The 16,576-nt window shown below is 38.8% G+C and overlaps 1 protein-coding gene across 4 annotated transcripts in view; it reads right to left on the minus strand.

The window, feature by feature from the left end:
• NFATC1 (nuclear factor of activated T cells 1) overlaps positions 1 to 16,576 on the minus strand; it is a 143,940-nt gene that overhangs the window by 26,202 nt on the left and 101,162 nt on the right. For 2 of the 4 annotated variants that reach the window (XM_087961445.1, XM_026669933.2), the window contains exon 9: positions 6,246 to 6,625. In XM_087961445.1, coding sequence (XP_087817571.1) covers positions 6,246 to 6,625 — 380 coding nt within the window. Of the gene's footprint in view, positions 1 to 5,944; positions 6,626 to 16,576 lie in introns of all 4 variants that reach the window. The other 2 variants (XM_026669931.2, XM_026669930.2) reach the window with 1 other exon arrangement.

A 16,576-nucleotide genomic window follows, 5' to 3' on the forward strand; every position in this document is an offset into this window, starting at 1 on the left:
TACATTTCAAATTGGGCTCCCTATCTCTTCATTTAATTGTCTGTTTCACCAATCCTTCAAGGACTCCAACACTTGAGTCTCTCTTGTACCTATTTAAATTCAACCTGTTTTTCATTCAAATCAAAATTGTAAGTGTGAGGACTGGTTACAAGTCACATTTTTCCATGCCATTGTAACTTTGAACAGTCACTAAATGAGTATTGTAAGTTGAAGACTACCTATATTCTAAAGCAAATGAATATATAATGCACTTATAAATGACAAATTCTCAATGGAATCTCAAACTTTCCAGACCAGTCAAGCTAGAGACATATGTACGACTGAGAGTAGCTGCTGCAATGCCTTAGGACGGCCCTAAACATTTCCTACCTGAAATGTCTCTTTGGGAGGTATTTCCTACAGCTTATTGCAACAGAAAAAAGGAAAATCTTAACGCCATGACCTGACCCAGTGTGGTTTCATTTAAAGACCTACCACTCAAAAAATGGACATTAAGGTCCATTAAAGGTTTGACCCTAATGAATTGAGGCTTAAATTTTTTTTCTTCCCTACCGATCACAACGAATGTTCACCTCCCAGGCTTAGTGATCCAGCATGTTTTTACCTCAACGGTATATGTGCTTTCAATCACTATTATAAAACGAGGAGGGGTCTTCAATCTGGGCACCCCACCAGTTTTGCTAAAACTTTCCACTAGAAAAGGCTTTTGTTTTTTCTCTGGAGCTGCTAAGCTAGGCCAACTAAAAGGAAGCACAGGGAGGGAGCAATGGGGGGAGTTTTAAATCTAGTCCAGTGCATGTTGACAGTATTACTGGGCCTCGCAGAAGACCTGTACGTTGTTCTAATGACATCTGGACTACTGGAAATTAGTGAGCACCCACCAAAGGTTTAGGAAAGGGCTAATTATGGCACCAGTAGACTAAACGTAATGCTTGGAGAGCCAATCACTCTAATCACAAAGCTGAGGTGCACGAAAAGGATATATTTCAACACAAGAAGAATTCTGTCTGGTACAGTTCCTGTTCAAATAAACTATATGACTAAACCATATGTATAATTCTCTGTGTGTGTATGTGTGTGTGCGTGTGCACATAAAACTCTCCACCTCTTCCTACACATACGGTACAAAAGTGAAGGCTTAAATAGGAAAAATATAGACATGGTAGACTTCTAACAATTGGGCAGGATAAACGGTTCTTGGGTAGCGGACAGCCTCCACAATTCCCAGCATTTATTTAAAAACATTATTTTTAAGAGTGAATTTTAAAAATATTTGGCCAAGTTGCAGCTTTCAGCAACACTTTGCCTTTACCAGGTTAAATAACAGATAATCAGAGTTCTCCCCCCCCCCTGGCCCCCAGCCTTTTTACATACCTGTATGAGTGTTTATAGGCCTAATTCCCCCCCACCCCACTTTTATCATTAACAACAAATGTCATGTATGTGTTCTAGGACAGAGGGCTATAACACTCTCAAGTACAGAGACAATTACAGATGGCAAAAATTGACTGACAGTGAATACATCTCCTGATGAGTGACATCCGGTAACTCCAAACCCAAGGACCTCTTTCTTATGGATATGCCAGGCTTCACAAGGCTATTGACTATGCTGATCAGAAAATCCAGAGACTTGTATTCTCAACACTTTTAGAAGGCACCAGTTTGAAGACACCTGGTGTATAGTTCTGTACAAAATATCAACATAAGTTGATTAAGTTAAACCCTTCTTTAGAAAAAAGAGGGAGTAAATATATGTGCCATGGAAAAAACAATTTTAGTTTCTAAATTCAATTTCCTAAAGCAGTTTCAGGGTAACTCTAGCTGACTTTTCAGATGCAAAAGTGACACTGTAAGACCTTACAGATTACCAAGGACGTAATTAGAGGGGTAATTTTTCACTGTAGTTTATTAAACCTGTTAGGTCTTTGGCAGAGTTATGGTTGACAGGATTTTCAAGTTTTCTAAAGCTAAAAGTTCTTGTCAATATTACAGAGTCACTGAAGGTGAATCTAATAATCTTTCCTTTTTCAAAACCATCTAACACATTGCGACATATCTTTTTATACCCTCTGCTATTTATTAGAGTGGCGTTTTCCTGTGCAGTTGTGACCACCATTTTGACTTTTTTCACTGATAAGTTTAGCTGGTGAAAGCAACCATGATGAATAAACATTTTTGCTGTCTACCTTTTGTTGTTATCAAGCTAACTACAGTTATTTTAATATTGAAATTTCACTGGAAACAAAACCTCTATTTTCCCATTGTTACATCCCTGTAGGACAATACAGAATTATCATTAGCAAAGTCAAAGCATGCAGAACTTTTTAAAAAAAACAATTAGAAGATGGTTCTGACATTGAAATTCTTCTCTGTTTTGCTTCTTTCCAGAAAAGGATTCTTGTACAGCAGTCTTATAAAACCTGTTCCTCTCCCGATGGATCAGACTATAGTTCTCACCATTCCACACTTACTGGAGAACAGGAAGAGGATCAATCTGGAAGGCAAAAGGCCATTCTGGGGAATGTGCAATTTGACCTTTCCATAGCAAATGCCGAATATTTTATGAGTTCCAGTCCAATGTTACGTTCCCCATGCCAAACAACAGTGCAATAAGGGTATGCCAAATTGAGTCACACATTATGCTGAATCAGATTATGATATGATTTATCATATTTGATTTCAGCCACCATGCTTTGTAAATAATAATCTGCAGTTCAGATGATGGGTACATAATTATGTTTATTCAACACAATATAAGCATGTGAACTTTGTCAAAGGTTGAGCCATCCCTCAAGACAATCAGAACCTCTTCTAGGGTCCTTTCTTTTTGTTTCAGATGTTTACCTACAGCGTTCAAGATTACTTCTTCAAAGTCTTCATTTGTAATTTCCCACAACCCTAAAGACACAATCCATTTCACATTTCACAAACCAATAGGTTATTTCTGAAATGTCAACCTAATGTTAACACTTCATGCTTTAAAGAATTATTATTATTATTATTATTTTTTGGAGAACACGAATTGTTATCAACATATTCAAGAAAACACTGATTAATAGTATCTCCCTGTGTAGAAAAATTGGCTCATCAGTTAGTTTCCAGGAGTCTCTTCCTGTTAGTGCTGACGTGTTCCCTTGTCGCTTATAGAGATAACATTTATTGATAACCCTTGCAAATTTCTTTGATGTCCTTAATGGTAGGAAATAACTTCACAACTGAATGGCATTGTGCAGTAGGAATCAAAATATACCAAAAGAACATTAATAAGATTAATAATCCAAACGGCCTCCCTTTGATGCTGAAATGGCAAATACTATCATTTTCAAAATAATCTTAAATGCCAACATATTGTGAGTGCTAGACAGAGAGGAACACTTTTTGAAAAGTTACATTTTGATGAAAACCAAACATGTTCAACTTCAGGAACAGGCACTTTGTGAACTAAAGGAGCCCTCCCTCTTCTGTACTACTACTACTACTACTACTATTATTATTATTATTATTATTGTTATTGTTATTATTTATTATTATTATTATTATTATTATTATTATTATTATTATTATTATTATTATTATATTCTGTGGTATATTCATATATATGGTCACTTTTTCAGCTTCTAGAAGTGGTTCATTTTTATTATAATTATATACCCAAAACTGTGAAATCAAAGCTGCCAGTATTTTAGTCGGTGTTGGCCTTTATACACATCAAGCTCTTCCCAAGAACCTAGGACTTTGTTTTGGTGTACGATGTGTGGATCCAAGTAGTGTGGCTTTTTGTAAGTGACAGAGATTGCACCAAGATTTTTTGGTATAGCACCCAGTGTGTTAACAACCACTGGGATCATGGGTAGCCAGTTTATGCCACAAAATTTTAATTTTGATTTAAATTGTTCTTTTGAAATTATTTTGATTGAAATTATTATTATTATGGTTGTTTGCATAATCAGCCAAATGTTTAGACTGGATTTGGCATTTTTATTCACCCACTGATTCCTTCTGAAGGATCTGGTATAGTCAGATGTTGTTATTTGAAGTTAAAGGTATCCTTGCATGATGTAACCTGTTCCAAGTTACGCTGCCTTTTACAGTTGACTCATGATGATTTTGCCAATGCCGATGGGTGTTCAAATGGAGCTCTAGATGTTTTGGGATTGCACCCAAGACCCCTATTACAATTGTTACTATCTTTGCTTTCTTTTGCCATAGTCATTCTACTTCTATCTGTAGGTCTTTGCATTTTATGATTTTCTCCAGTTTTTCCTCTTCTATTCTGCTGTTTTCAAGTATTGCTACGTCCACTAGCCACACTTTTTGGGAAGGGGTCTTTCTTATTGACAATTGTTAAATCTGGGGTGTAATATGGCAGGTACGTGTCTGGATTTGGTAAAAATTTAAAAATATGTGCAAGTTTCACATGAATGACTCAAAACTTCAATATCATGGAAAACACTGACATAAAAATGAAAAGTAACTAGATTAAAGATACATTTCAGATGCTCTGGCATGGAAACATCCTTATTGACATAAGAATATAAAAAAGGCTTTCCTGAATTTTTTAAATTGTTTAATTTAATGTTTTTATAGGAAATGTATTATTATATTAGCCACATGTGGGGAGCCATGTGACATTCTGGATGTGATGAATACCTCTTTAATTTCTTTTCAGAATTATAACAAATCTTAATAGGATATTTTAATTTTGAAAAACGATATCACGATCCCTAAAACAAGAAAATGCAATATTTGCCATTCAAGCTTCACATTTTAATTTTTAAAATGAGAATCTAGGTTTAGTCATGCTGCCTCGGGTTAGAGTGAAATATTACAAATACTTTTGCAAAAACACATACAAACAAATTGTGACTATTTTTTTTTCTTTTTCCTTCCTAGTGTTTTCCTGCAAGTGCACAATCTGCTTTTTTCCAATCAATTGAGAGTTGATCCAGTAGTTGCAAAAGGAATTATTTGACTGGCTCATCACCTGAGAGTTACATTATGGGCTAAGAGAAAGCGACTGACCAAAAATCACCCAACTTGGCTTTCATGCCTAAGGCAGGACTAGAACTCTCAGTCTCCTGGTTTCTACCATGGTGCCTTAATGTTTACTTCCCATTAAACCAAACAGGCTATCTTGTAATCTTCTATTACAAGAGAATTTTAAGTATATTGATTAAAAAAATAAATCTATTCAAAGGCATTTCTTTTGGAAGGACTTCTTTCATTGCCTTAGGTCAAACATCATACCGTTCACGACTTTAAACAACGCATCACAATTCAGTGAAGTAATGCAATAAATTCCAGATTTCATCTTTTATTGCTTTAAATGATTCAATCTTTGGAAGCTGGACAGACTCAGTGTAGCATTTTAGCAATGTAATGGTGCATGCAGAATATACATGTATGAAATATGTAGATGTATGTACAAAATTAGCTATGATTTATAATTCAAAACAAAGATTTTTCATGTGGCAATGGAAACAGCTTTAATTTCAAATGCTAGAGAAGGAAAATGTTTGTGCCTTTTTTAAACATAGGTATTCTTAGATAAAATATAACACTTTTTCATCATTTAATTCTAAATAGTAGGCTTATGTATTTCAAGCTGCTATATGATGGATAGCTTTCAATGTCATTTTACTTGCCATTGGCTATGGCTTAAGCCAAGACCAATAATGGTTAATGTTATTATACTTTAGTTCTTGGGCATGCAGATACTTTAACAATGACTAATAGCACTTAATGTTTAGGTTATGGACTTTCATTAATGTTGATAACAGTAAATAAATCTTGCCATACATATGTCATCCAATCAGACTTCTGTGCCATTCCACAAGGCTGTTAGTTGTCAGCTTCCCCTTTCCTGAATATTCCACAAGGCTACAATAACTCAATGGCTGAACACAAAATGGCTGAACACAAACCTCTATATCTGCAGACTTACCATCATCCAGGTATAACTGGTCCAATTCTTCAGGTTCTTGCTTGACTGTTACGGGCATAGGGGCCAAATTATGATTATTGTCCTCATGCAAGTCGGTCAATGACAGTGGCTGATTTGCTGGAGTTTCATTTCTTTGAACATTCGGCAGCTGCTGTTGGCCCATTACAGTTGAGTGAGTTTGACCGCAGGACTGCAAATAGGTTGACTCCTGGGTTATAGATGGAACTGGAGAGGAGGGACTGTTGGGATAGAGTGCTTGTTGATTACCAAGGGAACAGGTACTGCTCAGATGTTGACTCACCTGCGGCTGCAGCATGATGTGAGATGACTGATCAGGAGAGCTTGGATGCACAACAATAGACCTTGGCACTTCCTGTATGGTGGGGACACCTCCAGCCGTCTGCTGAAGTCCTAGATGATTATGGCCTGGGTTGGTGATGCACTTGTAAGCAGGAGAGGAAAGATCATGCAGCTTAGGACTAGAGCTGGGAGATGATGACATCACAGTGTTTCTCTGCTGACAGGAAGCGAAGCCAGCTACAAGGCACGAGCCAGGATCAGGAGGCATCATGATCTGCTGGCTGTAATACGGTTTAGAGAGAGGGCTTAATCCATGGCTCCTTGGTCCACAGGTTTGAGCAGACTCGTAATCATCAGAGGGTTCTGTTTTTATAATTGGAACTGTTGAAAGAAAAAGAAAGTGCTTTGAATAAACATAGAGTTAATATGATCAAGTTGGCTTGTGGCTAGGATACCCTTTGCAAAAACAAACAAAGTCTTGAATAAGGCTCTGTGTGTCCTTAGCTAGTTCTCTCCCCTCCCTCACCAAAATACGAATGACTCATCCAAGCAAGAAAGCCACAGCTGGTTCTAATACTGAAAAAGGCTATTTTTTTTGGACTCTTCGCCAGCTCTAATGTGCTATAAAAATCTATTTGCAAATAGCTGTGCTACAGTAGAAGCCCTGGACCCAAGGGCTCTATGGATCTGTAGTAATCAAAGGAATTTTTAAAAAAACTTGGATGTACTACTGCTTGTCAACTGCTACTGATGGCCCATTTGATAGATGTCTGCACAAAGGGTAAATTCAAGCATAGGGAGTTAGCGAAGGGGTTTTCAGAGTTCACAAAAACAAAACTTGAGAGAGAATGACAAGCTTAAGAAAAAATACATAATTCCTTCATGAAGCCTTTCTTTCTAGAAACAAAAACTGAACTACCTTAAAAATAATAATAGTGTCTATATATAATTTTTATAATCCGCACGACGGTACAGAGATATTTCATTAAGGTAAGTTTCCAAGTCACATTTATTTAATTCAGAATACTACTTTGGGACTAAACTAAATTTTATCAGTCTTATCGGTTCACAGAAACACTTAATATTTTCTTTAAACACAATTTATAAACAGAGATGTGATTTAAATAGCAGTTTCATAGATACTTTGCCTGCAAGTAAGATACAAGTTAAGTTTTGGGTTTAGAGTTGGAAGTTAATTATCACAAAAGAAGAAAAAAATCATTAACAAAGAATTAATTTGTATATAATTTGTTGTGAATACAAAATCTTGTATATTTAAAAATAAGTGACACAGGTTAATTGAAATCAACACTAACACATTTGATCTTAATGAAAAAGGCTGTGGCCAAATGTAACAATGGCTTCCCACCTGATAAACATTTAGAAGACAGTTAAAAGATCGACCAGCAAGCTCCTTCATTACCTATAGAAAGTCCCACAGGTGCTTTTTGAAGAGGCAACTAGACTTTGTTTTTCTTTGATGATGTTTCACTTCAAAGGAGTTATATTCCTTGCAGAGACAGCTGGTCATTTGTTTATTTATTTATTTGTTTACTGCTCATCTTTTAGAGTCGTTGAGGCCACTGGAGGTTTATGTGTTTCCTTGGGGTAATAAGCCTCCAGTGGCCTCAACAACTCTCTAAAAGAATGCAAATGACTAGCTGTCTGCAGGGAATATAAATCCTTCTACTGCTGAAGAAGCTTCTTGGATGAGAAGCAAAATGTCTTCAACAAAAAACAAGAAAGTCCAGTTGCCTCTTCAAAAAGCACCTTTGGGACAACCATGACTTGAATGACTGAGAATAGACATTTACCAACAGAAAGGTGAATGCTTGCTGAGGATGACAGGAGAATGATTATATATGAAGCAGTCTGCTGATTCACAGAAAGAATATTAAAAATAAAATGAGCAAACTATGTTCCAATGAACATTGAGGATGTAGCAGCTTTAGTTTAATCACCAGAATTCCTAGGCCTAGGCCTGGCTTATACCTGGATGAAATTCTAACTATTATGTAAATATTTTTCTCACTGGAATCTTTGTATTATCCTTAAGTGGAAATATTTTGAAAAACTTTAAAAAAACATAGTTGTGCATATACTATTTAGAATAATATTAGCAGATTAACACCGATTTTACTTTCAAAGTGAGATAAACATTAATATAAGTTATATAATAAGTTATATAATAATTTATTTATTTAAGGGACACAGTGGCTTAGTGACTAAGACGCTGAGCTTGTCGATTGAAAGGTTGGCAGGTCAGCAGTTTGAATCCCTAGTGCTGCGTAACGAGGTGAGCTCCCATTACTTGTCCCAGCTTCTGCCAACCTAGCAGTTCGAAAGCACATAAAAAGTGCAAGTAGAAAAATAGGGACCACCTATTTGGTGGGAAGGTAACAGTGTTCCATGTGCCTTTGGCATTTAGTCATGCTGGCCACATGATCACTGAGACGTCTTCGGACAGTGCTGGCTCTTCGGCTTTGAAACGGAGATGAGCACCACCCCCTAGAGTCAGGAACAACTAGCACATATGTGCGAGGGGAACCTTTACCTTACCTTATTCTTTTATTTAGGGGCCTTCAAGTAAGCTTGGCTGCTGGAGACTGTCTGGACAACTGCCTACAGTTGTTGTTGTTTTGCAAGATTTGGTAGTGGTTTGCCATTTTCTTCTTCCTGGGACTGAGAGAGAGTGACTAATCCAAAATTACCCAACTGGCTTTGTGCCTGGCAGGACTAGAACTCATGGTCTCCTAATTTCTAGCCTGATGTCTTATTAACCACTACATCAAATTGGCATTTTAGTATCTATTAAGACATATCTGTATATTTATTTGCAATGGTGTTGTTTTATTTTATTTTTTAAAAATGATCATTATTCAAATTTAGCATTAGCTAAGAACTTGTCTCCTGGATATAATATAATTCCTATCAGCCTCAACTAGCAGAGTCATTCACCTCATTAGCTAGGATGATGGAAAATTAAATTCAGGATACCTGGAAAGCTTCACATTTGGGAATACTTTGCTGAAATGACTGATTATGACTGCATAATCTCAATAAAAATGGTGAATAATGATGCTATCTACCAACTTCTTTACAAAGACCATCAATTAATGATTTTTTTGTTCAAAATTTAAAAATGCTCTAGACATTCCATGATCTTTATATTATCCTGAACTCTGTTAGATTTTAATATACTGCCCTAATTTTAGGAATTAATAATATTTAGCATATCAAATTAATTAAGATTTAATACACAATAACTATGGTGGTTTTAGGCTAACACATGTACCACATTATCAATCAGTTTAATACTAGAACCATATGTTTGAAGCAACATCAACTATACATTGCTGTTCTTATTGAGAGGACCCCCTATGAAGACCTCATAGCAAGACCAGTTCATAAAGACAACACAGTTCTATGCATACTTGGATATGGGGAGAGAAATGCCAGTTATAGTGTTTGAAATGAAAAGCTGTGAACTGGTAAAAGATGGGTTCATAAAATCTTGATGAAAAACTTAAAACAGTTTCACTGAAGGAGAACAAGTGGGAATTTTTTTTAAAATATGACTTTTAAATCCAGTTTCATTTTTCTATAATACATAAGGTCCTGTTCTGGTTCATGGTTGTTAGGATGAGTGAAAATTTTTTAGGAAACTGAAAGACAACAAAAGTAGTTAGCTTATTGCATCAATAGTTGTCACGGAAAATAGCCATTCTCATCAACTGACCATGTTAGAAGAAATAAGAACTTCTCTTTACTTAAAATTGATACTAAAGTACTATATCTTGCCTCAATTATCTTCTATTAGAATCTTTATAAAGCATCATTATCTTTTGAAGTCATTTATTCTGAGCTTTTACAATTACTATTTCTTCCTAAATAATTTAGTTATGAAGAGCTTCTCAGTTGCCGTTAAAATGTTTAGCTGTTCAAAAATTACCAAAGAGACAGGACATTGTAGAGGCATGGAAACAGAGGTTCTTTTGGAAGAGAGGCCTGGCGCAGCTTACTTACTTATGAGCAATTAATGAAGCCAAAATGTGCATTAGATTGTTAATAGGTCTTAGAAGAACTGATTCATTTTTTATTGTAAGACATTATTCATGTAACAATGCAAGGGGTAAATGGAATCTATGTTTTATGTTCTTTTAAGGAAGATTTCCAAGCATGGAAATATGTACCATTCTAATGTTTACAATGCATTGTTTTGTCCGGTTCTTCCGATTGTATCTCAAACACAATCACCTTCATTGTTCTATAGAAATCAACTTTTTTCTGATTAGAAAAATATGACACGGAATGGAATCGGAAGTGAATGAAGAATGAAGATCAGGCATCGAATAAAGAAGAGAAATTATATGCAAGGGATACGTCAGGTTCTGTTTTGTGAGTATGGACAGTAGTCCTGTAATTTTAAGAAATGATACTCTCTCTACTGTTTGTATCTGCAATCCAACACAGTTCAACATCTCACTTGTCTGATACAGATACTGATACAAAAATTGATAATCAAACACATCAAAGAATTTACATGCATGTGTTTTGGGAATATAATGAAATATGAAATAACAATAGAAAAATGCTAAGCTAATGCTAAACTTAAATAATAAAGATAAATTAAAATAGATTCATATAAGTTTCAATATGATAAATGAACTGATAAACAATATCATAATACTGGCCAAGCATGAAATGCAGTAAACTTTACAGTGGGAGTCCAATTCTTAAAATGGATGAAATTAGCTTAACACACTGAATGTATCTACAACCCAAGACAGAATAAGATTCACAATAGATAGCATTTTTTCCAGCTCATTTGTGATATCCTGTACCCACAAGGAAGCCCCATAAAGAAGTTTGGATAAATCTTTGAATGAAAAACCTGAAATGCCAACTGATCTCCTTTGGAATAGTGAAATTGCACGAAAGAAATTGCAAGAAAGCACTTAATATATTTCTGGCTAGTGATAGTCTTGATGACCTGGGTATACTCCAATTCAAATTATACTGGAAATGGATAGCTAAATGTTTATATTGGTATAATCACTTAATGTACTTCTGACCCGCTGTCCATTTATTAATAGCTTATTATTAATAAACAGTATTTCAAAAAGTCATTAGCAGTCAGAACAATCCTAATTGCATAGGGATAGCAGAATAGAATCATCAACCAATGATAAGAGACACAAATACACCAGCCCGGTCACAGAAAACTTCAGATTCCACTGTAACTGCTGATGTATTCATATAAAAATTAAACAAAGTTGGAGCCAAGTCATGCCCATTCTATGAGATGGCAACATTAAATTAGTTAATTAATTAAAGCACTGCTGGGGCAATATATAATCTGTAAAGGAGCCTCTGAATATGATTATTTTGAAAAAAGCATCTCCATTATGTCCAATGAGGATCTGATTATTTTATCATAGGATACAGGTATTCCTCGAGTTACAACAATCATTCAAAATTACGACACCCCCACCCAAAAAAAGTATTTACGATCTGGTCCTGAAGTTACATATGTTGCAGCACCACAGTGGTTATTTGTCCTTAGGACCGACCGCAGAGATGCTGCACATACCCCCTGCCTATTTCCCCCCCATCCTGCCCCGCTGGGTCTCCACAACAAGTAAGTGGAATACGCTTGCCCGTATTCTACTTACTTCTCCCCACCCCATTTGTCCTGACTTTACTGTACTTACTTTTCAAAGAGCTCCAGAAGAGGCTGCCTACATGACAGAGAAGCCAAAGTCTTTTATTCAGAAGCCAGTGAATGCGAGATATAAAGAAAACAGCTTTGCCCATCTGAATTAAAGACCGGCTTCTCTGCCATGATGGTCTGCAGGCATAGTTGGGCCCAGTCTGGCCTGCGCCGAGTAGCCTCCTGCTTGCTCTTGACTGGCTAGTTCGAAGCTTCAGGGATTGGGGGCATGGCAGCCAATCAACACAGAGCTGGTTTCCTTTGTCTCATTAGACGCTAGCAAAGCAGGGACAGTCTATGGAGATCCAGTGGGGCAGGAATGGGGGGAAGCAATTGTGGGGACCCCAGGGGAACGTGAGGTATCTCAATGGATTGGGGGAGGCCTTGGGTGGCCTGCTCCAGCACTAGGTCCCACATGGCCTTCCCCACCCTGAGATACCTCACGTGCATTGAACAACCTGTGTAGTTGATTAGCAAATGCACTGGGGAAAGCAGGGATTGATCATGTTCATTTAACGTGATTCAATCAAATGAATCCTTGAGTTACGAATGTAATTAGCAGGCTCTAATACATTCGTAACTCAAGGATTACCTGTACTCCTGGAGTAGAATCAAAAGTTGCTTAGATCAATGAAACTCACAAAAAGATGGCATTGATGGCAATTTACCTGTACCAAAATATACAGTAGTTTCCAAGGAATGGTTGTCATTGTAAATTCTGAAAAATGGTTTTCCCAAATTCCAGCAGAAATTTTACATGTGAAATGTTCAGAATGCCTTTCCAAAGTCCTAGATATAATTTCCACTAGGTTTGATTTTATTTCTAGAAGCACCAGCAATCTTTTACAGATGAGCTTTGTTTCTTGCTTGTTAATAAACAGACATTTTTACATTCTCTTTTTGTCTCATAATAATGGCTGCTTTATCATTCTTGACTGGCTAGTTCGAAGCTTCAGGGATTGGGGGCATGGCAGCCAATCAACACAGAGCTGGTTTCCTTTGTCTCATTAGACGCTAGCAAAGCAGGGACAGTCTATGGAGATCCAGCTACATAGCTGTTTACTATATTAAGCTCTTGTTTACCTTTTACCTCCTGAATAATATGGAGAAATTGCTTTAGAGTGGGTTGCCAAAATATCTTTCTAAGAAAATTAGCCAGATTGCCATCAAGAAAAACACTGCCTCAAATGCCTTTGTTGCACACATGCAAGCATCTTATTTAGCCAAATCTCCAGGAGGAGGAGAAAAAAAGAAAAGATCTTATAAACTGTCGAAAATGAGAATGTTTTTAATTGTTTTCCATTCTTTTTCTCTTTCTTTTTTTCTATTCTTTTTGCTTTTCTATTTGTGTGTGTGTTGTTGATTTGTTTTTAATTGTAAAATCAATAAAATTTGTTTTAAAAAAAAGGAGAAAAAAGCATCAAATGACTTTTTCTTCACCTTATGATTAACTATGGTAAGATGACTGTCAGCTGAAAAAGGTCACCCTTCTTTGTCTTAGACCAACTCAGATAGAACAACAGTGGAAAGTGGTCGCTGGCTGTTTGATTCTTTATATGAAACCATCTATAAACTGAATTATGTTACAGGCAGGTAATAATTAGAAAGATTGTTTAACTAAGCAACGAAAATCTTGAACTGATGAAAATGGGCGTTGGTAAATTTACCTGAGAACGCCCTTTCTATAGATGCTGCTAGAGAGCCCAGGATGGGTTAGACTCCTCCTGATGACATCATCAAGCTGGGTCTGTCTTGTATAAAAAGGACTGCCTGTGGGAGTTTCCCCCCAGCTTTGGCGAAGGTACTTGACAGACTGTAGGAAGTGTCTCTGAAAGCCAAACAGAATCTTTAACCTTAACATTAACACATCTTACCATGGTCCGGACGAAATAAGGGAAGGGCCGGGCTCTCTAGCAGCATCTATAGAAAGGGTTCTCAGGTAAATTTACCAATGCCCATTCTCCTAAATGCTGCTGCGAGATCCCAGGATGGGACATACCAAAGCCCACATGTCCATGGGAGGGTCCTCGTCCGGCAAGTCTCTCCGAAGTTGGAACCACTCACTGAAGCAACCGTCTGCCAAAAGCCGCACTCCTCGAGACATAGGAGTCCAGATGGTAATGTTTGATGAACAGAGATGGGGAGGTCCACGTAGCCACTCTGCAAATCTCCACTAGGGGTGTCTGGGTGGCCCAGGCAGCTAAAATCGAGGCACTCCCAGCAGAGTGTGCCGTTAGGCCCTGGGGTACTGGAAGGGCTCTGGTTAGAAGGCCTGTGTGATGCATGCCGTGATCCACCTACTCAAGGTGGGAGGAGAGGCTTTGTTGCCCCCAATGGGAAGGGGAAAGGACACAAACATAGCCTCAGTTTTACTAAATGTAGAGGGACGTCTGATGTAAATTCTAAGCGCCCTGCTAACATCTAGGGAGTGCCACTTGTGCTCTAAGTCGTGGAGCGGAAGGAGACAGAAATCAGGTAACAGGACCGAAATCCTTCTAGAAGGGGTGATCGCTACCAGAAATGCCACCTTACAAGACAAAAAACTGCAAGGGAATTGACCTCAGTGGTTCGAATGGGGCCTTAGTCAGCCACTGCAGTACTTTAAAGAAGTCCCATGTGGGATCTCGATGACCACTGGAGGCCTCAGGTTTGTAGCACCCTTCAGAAACCTACAGACCGTGGGATGTCTAGACAAAGATTCCACTCCCCCCAAGGATAGAACAGAGGGCAAGGCTGCAACCTGCGTCCGCAGAGCGTTAGGTGAAAGTCCCTTGTCTAGGCTCTCTTGGAGGAAGTCCAGCATCTGGCAATTAAGGCCCCAGAAGGGGCAGTGTCATACTTATGACACCAATCACTGAAAGCTTTCCAGGTTGCATCATAGATACAGTTGGTGGAGGGTCCCCAGGCGGCTTGGATAGTTCTTATTACTCTTGAGGAATGATAGTTCCGGATCAGGGATCCCCGCTCAATCTCCAGATGGCCAACTGAAGCCACTGGGGCTCTGGAAGCAATATTGGCCCTTGTCTGAGCAACACTCTGTCTACCAGAATCCTCCCAGGACTGGAGTTGGAATGGTTTACTAAGTTTGTGAACCATAGCCTCCTGGGCCAGTGAGGGCTACAAGTATAAGTTCTGCTTTTCTGCCCACAGTTTCTGGAAGACCCCCGGAATCAGGGGCAGAGGAGGAAAGGCATATAGGAGTTCCCGTGGCCAAGGGCTGCGCAAAGCATTCATTCCCTCCACCCCCGGAACTGCACACCTGGAGTAGAACCTCGGGAGTTGCGTGTTGTCCTAGAAAACGAGGAGATCCACTGCTGGCAATCCGAAGCGCTCCAACAGCTCCTGAAATAAATCGGGGTGCAAACGACACTCTGCCTGGTCAGTGGTGGCTCTGCTTAGCCAGTCAGTCTCAACATTGGTCCCGCCTGCAATGAACTCAGCTCTGAGCGATACCTGGTATATCTCTGCCCATAAGCAGAGCTGATCTGCCTCTATCATCAGGGGTCCTGAATGTGTCCCGCCTTGGCGGTTAAAATGTGCCTTGGTTGACACCCTGTCAAACAAGATCAGGATGTCCCTATCTGAGACAGCATCCTCTAATTGTGTCAGGACCAAATGGACTGCTCGAAGCTCTAGCCAATTAATATTATGGGCCAAATTTGCCTGGGACCATGGTCCCTGGATCACCCTGGATTGAAGGGGGGGGCTCTCCAGCCATACAGACTGGCATCTGTGGTCAGCACTAACCTGTCCGGTTCCTTGAACAAGAGTCCCATGGAAAACGCCTCAGATGACCCCCATCGAAAAGATTTAAGGATCAATGGAGTTAATCTGACCTGAAGGAGGAACAACTCCTACCTGTCTTCTGATAAGGTAGAAGAAACCATTGGAGAGACCTGGCATGAAATCTAACCCAGGGCACTATATTAATGCATGATATCATTTTCCCCAGGAGCTTGGGAAGCGTAGCCAGGGGCACTCTAGGGTTAGATTTTATATGGCCAATAAACTGATACTCTCCTGACGTTCCTGGGACAAGGACACCTTGCAGGAAAAAGTATCTAATACAGTTCCCAGATGGAGTAAGGAATTGGTGGGAGTAAAATGGCTTTTTTGGCCTCTTTGACAGAGAACCCATGCTCTTGGAGAACTTGAATGGTGATATCCAAATCTTCTGCTGCCCTAGATGGGGAAGATAACTGGACCAGTATATCATCCAGGTAACACTGGACTCTTTCTGGGATTGCCCTAATAAGGGCTGGCAAGGTTGCCACTAGCTTAGTAAATGATCTGGGGGCTGAAGAAAGGCCAAGGAGCAAGGTCCTGTATTGGTAGTGTCCCCCCTTATAACAGAACCTGAGGAGCTGCCGATGGGTTGTAAGTTCAATGGAAGGGAGGAGACAGCCCTCCCGAACACTCTTTAGAATAGAATGCAGCATCTGCATTTTAAGGCACCTGAATGGGATAAACGCATTCAGAAATGTTAGGTTGAGAATAGCTTGCCACCCCCCCCCAGGCCTTGGGGACAACAAAAAGCCGAGAATAAAACCCACGTCCCCATTGGAGTTCAGGGACTGGTTGAATGGTCGTTATGTCAACTAGGTGTTGAATGGCCGATT

This window comes from Notechis scutatus, chromosome 3, assembly GCF_049901735.1.
Source record: "Notechis scutatus isolate UNSWTSFEM ecotype Mainland chromosome 3, rNotScu1.2, whole genome shotgun sequence".
NCBI lineage: Eukaryota > Metazoa > Chordata > Lepidosauria > Squamata > Elapidae > Notechis > Notechis scutatus.